Raw genomic sequence first — 9,313 nt, forward strand, 5'->3', positions numbered from 1 at the left:
GCTTTCATAATTCCATTTTATGTTGAGTCTAACACTGTGTGTTAGGCTCGGGCAGGATATGGGAAAATCCTGTTGAAAGTGAGAAGGCTGGGTGAAGACAAACAAAAGCTTTAAAATCCATTTGGACTGGACTCAAAACCATTATAACCCGGGGTTTTAAAATAATTGAATTTCAGCCACCACGATGTAACCATTATGTGTGAAGGAAAAAGACAAGACCCGAAAGGATTTCTTAACATCCCAGAAAACATGCCACCTGGGCAGCTGCGAAGTCACATATTATATGTAATGTGGACCTAGTCCAAACATTTGAAATGGTATGATCTAAAATTTGTATGCATGCTTACAAACACACGATGCCATATTCTGAAATTAGGGAATTTTTTTTCAGAGGTAGAAGAAATATTGGCAGTCGAATTGGAAAGGATGAGTAAGGAAAAATGGGTCTATTTCATATTGATTGCTTAATAGTAGTGTGTTTATGTGAAAAATAAACAAACAGCTGGAAATACTCTGCTTTTGTTTCAAAGTGATATTTTTGGGACTTTCATATGGTCAGAGGACTGAATCTACCAGCTTTAGATGGTGCTGTTGTGTATGTGACCTTACAGTCTGACCTGCATGCAAAGAAATGAACCCAACAACAGAAACCCACAGGAATCGATCAAGCAAAGCATTTACATTTTTATTCATACTTATTGTTCTTGTCCTGGCAGGTGCGAAGCTCAGGGATACCGTCAGAGTGTCTGGACTATAACTCCCCAGAGCACAGTCCCACGGGTGCCCACCTTTCTCTGTTTGGCTGCCACGGCCAGGGAGGCAATCAGGTACATTAAGCATTTCACACATCGTTTATTCTGTCTTTTTCTCCCTCCCCTCTCATGCACGTATTCTCTCTTGTCACAATCTTACAACCTCTCTTGGCCCAGTGGGAGATGTATCTTGAAATGTCAACGCTTTCTGCTAACCCCTAAAGCGAGCTGCCACAGTTGATTCACACTAGAAAATTGCTCTCTGCTGGGCTGTCCAGCATGACTTGAATTTAATGAAGGGGAAAACTAAGTTCAGAATTGTATCCACATATACCCAAAAACATTGTCCAATTGAATCACAGGTACTTTTGTACTGAATGCCTGCCAACTCCCAAGATGGATGGTTTAGCAACAGGCAGATTATTTGTCTGTGACGATGTATATTTAATGTTGGAGACAGACAAGAGGCAGGGCTTCTTTCTGTGAATCTCCAGCCTGCTCAATATCTCTGATTACCCCACTGATGCACCGCATCAGGTGTCCACAGTCACAAAAAGCACCATGTGTGACTGAAAATCAATGTTCGAATGGCTCTCCGCTGAAACAAAAACCATGAGGGCACTTTACCACCTCCCTCCTGCTCCCCCTCCCCTGGCCCACATAAGAACCACGTTCCATTTAAAAGATACATGAGCCTCAGTGGCAGAATGAATGGCACAGCCTGGGTAAATAAGTTTAAAGCCAGACACAGGGGCCCCTAGTGAGTCTTTTATTAGAAACTACCATTATGGGCCCTGATACGCCTAAAAGATGTATGAGATTGATTACCTGACCCTCCGTTTAACAAGTAGCCCAGGGAGTATTGCATCTTTTGTCCCGATGGGCCAGGATGCTGAATTGACACCAGAGAGGGGAGAGTTGGGTTTATGTGCACGTCTGGTTGATTGAGAGGGCCACGGCCCCGTCGTTACTGATGAGATCCCTCGACACACACGCAGACACGCCATGCAGTGGTGGCTTAGGCAGGACTTGATCCCACAGCAGCATTAAGAGAAAAACATCCTGTAATCCTATTAGAGAAAAACATGCCAAACTGTTCTATTGTACTTGTTGAAAAGCTTTCTTAATAAAGAAGAGAGATTAAGTTAGGTAGGGAGATGTGCCAAAACAATTGGAAAGGAGGCAGAGCAGGGTTTCACTCACAGTCACTGTTTTTGCAGTTGGGTTTTTTCCAACGTTATTTCCATTATGTGGCATTTTATGGTTTGTGCCGTATATAGTCCTATAATCTAAGTCTTTTCTTCTGCTCCAGTACTTCGAATACACGTCACAAAAGGAGATCCGTTTCAACTCGGTGACAGAGCTGTGTGCTGAGGTACCCGAGGGACAGACCTCCATCGGTATGAGGCACTGCCCCGGTGATGGGGAGCTCAGACCTGCCAGCATCACCTGGGAGTTCAGAAAGGTAAGGGCTCACACACTTAGGCCATGTGTCCACCAAAGTGTTTTTTCCCAGCTGGATCACCAGGCGCTCCTCAGGAAACGCCTGGCTGAGAGCACTTAAGAGAACTGCAGCGCTGCCTTTATTCAGCTGAGACGCCTTGGTTGCCATGATAGGAAATGTCTGCAGAAGTGAAAATTTTGATGCAAGGTGAAGCGCTTATTAAGGATGAGGTGAAGGTTGAAGCACATATGGAGAGAGGACAGACCCGCTGGTCTATGTGAGTTCATGAGAGGAAACACAGAGAACCCCAGTAAAGAGTCCTAAAACCTGGAAATCCATTAGCATTTCATCACCTCTGGTTAAGTCAATGGCTTTTTTGAATGAGTTTTTGGTTTGAAGCCTTAATTAAGGTTTGTGGATAACACGAGCTGAAGAGACTTTCGCTTTTTTGTTCTAAGACATAAAACACATCAGTAATACCCCACTTGCAAACTTTGATGCTTTTATGTGTCTTTAAAAAGACGGTTGCTAAGAAGTGGCTAAATAAGACTACAGAATATCATCACACCAAGCCGTGCTGAACCCGGCTTTACAGTCTTGTAGCAGCCATAATGTAGTTGGTTTCAGCCTAACAAAAGCTTTTTTACTTCTGGTGATCTCATTTAGGCTTTGACAATCCTAAAAGTGGTGTTCATTTGTGAAGATTATCTTGCTAAACAAAGTATCATAAACATTTGTTTACCAAAGAAGTTATTTTCTGCAACAATCAAAACTCCAATGTAAAAATCCTGTAGGCTTTTTGAAGAGGGAACCAGGGCGACGTTAGCTGGCCAACAGAAAAACGTCATCCCTGTGGCACTCTGTATAAATATATCTACAGTATATTAACATATTTCCTCTCCATTGTTGTTGTTATTTAGCACATCTACATGTGTGATGTGACAGTTGGTCTTTGTTGTATTTGTCCCTCCTCCACTGTGATTGAACTGCAGGTTAAAAGAGACAGTGACAAGTTTTACCCAAAGTTAAAAATGTTTCAACTCTTGATGCTAAGAAAAAAAACCACCGACACCGACAGTGCTCAGCAAAGAATTCACACTCAGCACCCTGTCACACTACTGCTGTTTGTAGCATAGTGTAAATTCGTGGCACTACCATTGCAATTGTATTACAAAAAATACACTGGCCTCAGGAAAAATGCTTTGATGGACACGGCCCCTTACACATTATTCCACGCGACTAATTTTTATACACATTCATTTTCTACCGTTAATGTAAAATTCCTTTTTAAAACGTTTCAGGACGGGACCATCTACCACCCTCACTCTGACATGTGTGTGACAGCCTACCGCACACCCGAGGGCCGCACAGACACTCAGATGAGGCAATGTTCCCCTGGAGACAAAAACCAGCAGTGGAAGTTCGAGTGGTAGGAAGAGAAAGAGAAAGTTGCGCAGAACCTCAAGTGACCTTCTTTTACCATAGTGCAATTACTACAGTGGATGTCCTCTCTCCAAGACTGCTCTCCATTTGAATGGGAACGCCGAGCAAATGAAAGGTGGTGAAACAGTCACTTTAAGCCAATGAATCACCCAATTCAGCGCTTTTATACCCAACTGAATGACTGAATAAGTGTCGATCGCGGCAGAGTGAATGAGAATTGAAAGGCGAGGTTTATGTAGTGTGAACTTGAGACTTCTGCTTTCGTGTTGCTTTTCATCCAAGTGCCTCTGCAACAAGAACGGAGTCCTGCGCACATCTTAAGTGTCATTATTGTCACGTGTCCGTTCATCTAATGCAACAACTTGAAAACAGTGGAACTGATTTGACTGTCCAGCGCGTGAAGAAGTGCCTTTGAAGCATTTCCCAGAAAACGTGCAAAATCGTACTGCACTAAAAATGTTACCTTGATGTGCAATTAATATGAATTATATTGTTAAATTCTTGTGCTTGTTTGTGGAGTTGTCAAAAAAAAAATTAAAAAAGCAGGCTGCTCAAAGAAGACTTGCCAAGAATGTAAGGTCAGCAGCATTCTGCCCCAAACCAGCCACTTCCTAACATGCTCTATCATGTGAGAGGGAAACGGGAAGAGAGTGCCGTGGTCATACTAGACTGCCTCTCAATTCCATGTTGTGTCAGTGAAACCAGTTTCATGGCAGAATGCTGCCTGAACAAGACTTGAAGCATTCATTATGCACTTGGACTAAGTGCAATTTTGCTCCACAGGACCCAGTGAGTTGACAGGAGTGTTGTAATCTATTCTTCCCTGTTGTGTAAAATTAAGAATACTGTCTAAACTCATCTGTCAGTGTGCCTTTGAAAAGGTTGTCATCTTTAGAGAACTCATTTGTGCCGAAATGAAACGTGCCAGCGGATGTCAATTGTATTGTGAGATGTGTTTTTAAATGCTAAAAACAACACTGGTTTGATGCACTTGATTTTATTTAGACACAAAAAGCCTTAAAGGGAGCGCCTGCTTAATTTAATCCTTTAACTTGGCAGTGCCAGGCTGTTTTGTGAAGATTCCTGTGTGTAAATCGTACTTGAAGCAGCATAAAAAAAACACTCCTGTTTTGTTTTTTCCCACTAAAGACCTATTGGTGTTTCTCCTGGGATTCAATGACCAAGAAATGCAGTGTAACTGCTGTTGAGATGTTTGTTGAATTGCAGCTGTATGCTGAGGACTGCTTCTCACTGTACAATGTCTGGTGTCTGTGGTCCTTTGAAATCATGAATATTTGATTTTCATACTAGTCAATGGATACAGTACATGTTAAGATGACTCCTGTTTTGTGTTACTTCTTAATAATGTTTGGTTTGAGGGACCAGGGTGAGACAGTGCTATTGTTATGCACCTTTAAAACTACTGATAATGCAAAAAAGGGACGGTGGTGAGGATTACTTGATATGAAGAAGAGGGTGACTGAAATGCGATGGATGTTTCAGTGATGATTAAAGCGGTTGGGATGATTGAAAGAATAAAAAAAAAACTAACCACAAATTGTCATTTCCTTTGTTTATATCTCAGCATTGCACATATGGGAGGAGACAATGGGTCCCAGGGGCACAGACATGCGCAAGGACACACTACCTCTCCTAAAAAGAAACACACACACACACACACTTTGTGGTTTAGGTTCTTTGTAGTTGTTTTGCATCTTTTTCCACTTTTGTGTCTCTTGTCTTTATGTGTCTCTTTGTAGTCATTTTGTGTCTCTCTGTGGTTCATTTTGTAGTCATGTCTCTTTCAGTTCCTTGTCATCTCTTTGTGGTATTTTTGTGTCCCTTTGGTTGAGTTTGTTGTCATTTTGTATCTCTTTGTGTTTGATTTTGTAGTCTTTTGTGTGTCATTGCAGTTCCTTGTCCTCTTTTAGTGGTCATTTTGTGTCTTTGCAGTTCCTTGTCCTCTCTTAGTGGTCATTTTGTGTCTTTTTGTCATTGTTTTGCCCTTTATTATTGTTATTTTTTATTTTATTGCAGTTTGTTTCATGCATTTGTGTAGCCATTTTCATTCTCAGCTGTTGGCCAGGCGGGCCTGTGACCACTAAACATGTCTTCACGCGGTGCACTGTACAGTTATACTGTTAGTGATGCGACAACAAAAGCTTTAATCTTACTTTGAGTGTTCACTGGTGTAAGCAATGCCACATGCAGTAAAACAGAAGAGCTGCTCCAGCTTTATTACCTGTGCATTTCTGCTGTGGGGAGGTTTAAATGACAACATGAAACATATGTGAATTTACTAATGCCTGGCATCCACTCATTTCACTAAGAAGGAATAACAGTATTCACAGTCATCTGGCACCACCTTCTGGTAGGAAAGCAAACATCACTGACGACTGGCAGTATGCAGTCGTCCCTACACTGACTACAGGGTCAAGGTCAGGAGAGGAATCATAGTGGAAACCACATTGAGAGATAAATTCATGTTTTATCTAACCTGTGTATTTTAATATATATGGAATGAGTCACAAATCTGACTGTAGATGGTTTGTTTATACTGTCCTTGATCCACATTTGATGTAGCCAATAATGCATATCAAACAAAAAATAAATGGTTTCTTGTATTCAGGAACCAATTAAAAATTAGTTATTAACACTGTAAATCATAAGTGATTCCATTTTTTTAGGGAATCTGTGTCATCATCTAATGGAGGTGAGAGATGTGAGCAGTGGTGTCAACCTGGTCATTAAGGTTGGCTCAAGAGAGAGAGGAAGCAGGAAAATAAGGACATTATTTTGAAGGGTCATAATGAGGATTCCTACATGAAACTGGTTGAGACTCAAGGAATGAACCAGAGAAAGGAGGACACCAAAAGAAAAAAATGACATTAAAGCATTCAGTAGTTGTGATGATTTATTCATATTTCTTTATTCAGAGGATTTATTGTTTTAGTTTGGCTGCAGACGAACTGAATCACACTGTACAGATCTGTGTTCGTGCTATACATAGTCTCTATTCTAATTGTTGACTACTGTATTCTCTGTAACTCTCTATGACCCATGGAATCTGTCAAACTGTTTATTTAACCCTTTTAAACCTGAGCAAATTGTCTGGGAAGAGGATGACGTGCAATGTAACAAGAAATGGCCAAAAAGTTAACAAGAAATTAGCAAAAAGTTACAAGAAAATTATCTGAAAATAAGAAAAAAGTTTAATAAAGAAAACAAAAAAGGATACCTCAAGGAAGTGCAGAAAAATTACATTTTTTCTTTTACTGTGGCAACATTTTAAATATATAATTAAGAAAATTATACATATAGTTTTCTGTTTTTTAATAATACCTAATATTTTTTTTGTAGTTTGCAGAACATTTTTGCCAAGTTGCTCAATATCTTTTCACCTGTGTTTTTGAAAGAAATAAAAGCCCTTTTTTCAGGTTTCAGAGGTTTAAATAATAATGCAAGGCATTTGAATGCAGCACAAGGAAAGTGACGTTGATTCAGGTGTTAAAGGGTTGCATACTGGCATTCATTAAGATATCACAAGACTTTACACAACAGAAAACTGGCTGATCATGTCCTATCTTGTTTCATTCACAGCCACTAATGCCCTTGTTTGCTTAATGATAGCTTTTGGTCTTTGGTGGTAAATTCCTTATTTTGCTATTTCATCACACATAACCAACATGAGGTGTGACAGGCAGGGTTGACTCATTTCCTCTTGTGTCAAACAATAGTTACTAAGGACTTTGATTTATATTTAAAAGCTCTCCATCTCATCATGGATGATCAAAGATGGCCCAGGAAATTCTTCAAAATGCCTCCTTCACTGTCTATGTTGGTTTAGTTTGACATTAGTGCTTACATTTCTAATAAAATGTTTCCCTTTTTTAACCTTTTGAAACCTGGAGTGACATTACTTTTCTTGTGCTGCTGTCAGACCCCTTATGCATTCATTTAAACCCGTCAACCTTAAGTATATCGGTGTGATTCCTTAAAAAAAGAAGAAAAAAAAACAGAAAAAAAACTGCAATGGGCATCTTGGTAGAAATGTTGCACCAATTGCAACAAATGAGTAGATTTAGAAGATTATTATTTTTTTCAAATAGGGAAAATTGCCTAAGAAAGAAAAAAACAAAAACGAAAAAAAAATTTGCAGAATTATTCTACATTGTTAAGTACTTTTTTCCATGTCATTTCCTTGTTTTCTTTTCTTTTTAAAAATAAAATTTCAGGTAATTTTTCTTAAATTTCTTCTTTAATTGCTAATTGCCTTCTTCCCATGATTTTTTAAGACACCAATTTGCTAAAGTTTCAAAGCGTTAAACCACTAAAGCATTTTTGATGAGAGATGGGAAAAATAAATGTCAGATTTCTGAAAATCTGTGGTATTGCAATGTGAATGTCTTGACTCAATAAAAGCTATTTTTCTGTTTGTCTGGATTTTGTTTGTGGTCCATGCAGGAGAGGCTACCTGCCTGGAGTTACAATAGATGAGATTAATATCCCAAAGGACCATGCAGGTCACCATTGTTTCATTTCCCCATTAGTATGTTTGCACCAAATACAGTAGCCTATCTGTTGCATGGAAAATGTTATCCATCATCCGGTCCTAAATGAAAACGCCCTCATGCATTAACATTAATATTGTGTCTCTGACAGACACCGCCAGGCCCAGTCTACCGTGATATATTACAACACTCCGGCTGACTTGTTGCCTTCCCGTGTCTCTTTGTAGTTTTCACAATATGAGTACTCGATCAAAAAAGTATGCCACTCATATTACCTTCTCGCCTTGAACGATCGTCTTAATTATTTAGCATTTTAATTTGCTTTAACATGACATTTTGTGTCAGATTTCATCTTTGGTGTCGAGAGTTTTCATATCAGTTTCATATGAGAAACAACTGGCAGGGTATGAAACCAGACCACCACCAAGGTAACTGGTTTCTAAACTTGGGTTCTCCCAGGGCCAGTGGAGAAAGGAAAATGTTTCTCATCTGTGTCTGGAGTCGCGTTGTTGGTCTACCATCAGCTCACCGATATATTAACCAGTTAACAAGGGCGAAAATAAGTCACATGTCTCACCTAAGCTGTAAAATGTTAGGAACCCGGAAAAGGGTCAATAAATTCACTTTTTACATCTGATATTTGGGAAAACACTCATATTCTATACAATCCAAATTGTCTGCCTGTGATCAAATATCCCAGGTAATAATATTTATCTCCTCTTATTAAGATTTACCTGCCGCTATACAGGCGTTGGACTAAAATTTTGTCAAGTTACATGTGATTACGCAATAAGCTTCCAGTTTACCTATTTCGTTTTCAAGTTAAAAGTCTATTGTTGACACATGAATGGGAGAAATTGTAGAAACAGAGAGGACAGCTTCAGCATTATTATTATTTTTTCTGCAGTGTCAAATACTCACACTCATACCACTCTGCGTGCCGTGCTGGCAACTTAGTTTTTCTAGACAAAGTACAGTTTTTTGTTTTGTTTTTGTTTGTTTTTAACCTCTAGAGTGCTTCCTTCTTATACCATGACTCTCTCCATCACAGGGAGAGTAAAGTGGATGACTCTTCAAAAAACATTGTTCACATAACACCAGTTGCCTAGAAACAAGAGTTAGCCCGACTTCCCCTCAGGCTGAAATCTCCCTACTCTCCCCTA

At 39.6% G+C, this 9,313-nt stretch overlaps 1 protein-coding gene across 1 annotated transcript in view; it reads left to right on the plus strand.

The window, feature by feature from the left end:
- The window catches only part of galnt4 (polypeptide N-acetylgalactosaminyltransferase 4), a 30,289-nt gene extending 22,215 nt beyond the window's left edge, over window positions 1-8,074 (plus strand). Inside the window, exons 11-13 of the mRNA XM_042505961.2 lie at window positions 717-827; window positions 2,065-2,217; window positions 3,498-8,074. Coding sequence (XP_042361895.2) covers window positions 717-827; window positions 2,065-2,217; window positions 3,498-3,629 — 396 coding nt within the window. The 3' untranslated portion in view covers window positions 3,630-8,074. The remainder of the gene's footprint in view (window positions 1-716; window positions 828-2,064; window positions 2,218-3,497) is intronic.
- Window positions 8,075-9,313: the final 1,239 nt, after the last annotated feature.

The sequence above is a fragment of the Plectropomus leopardus genome, chromosome 17, assembly GCF_026936395.1.
Source record: "Plectropomus leopardus strain MGB_pleo_1.0 chromosome 17, ASM2693639v1, whole genome shotgun sequence".
NCBI classification, from domain to species: Eukaryota; Metazoa; Chordata; class Actinopteri; order Perciformes; family Serranidae; genus Plectropomus; species Plectropomus leopardus.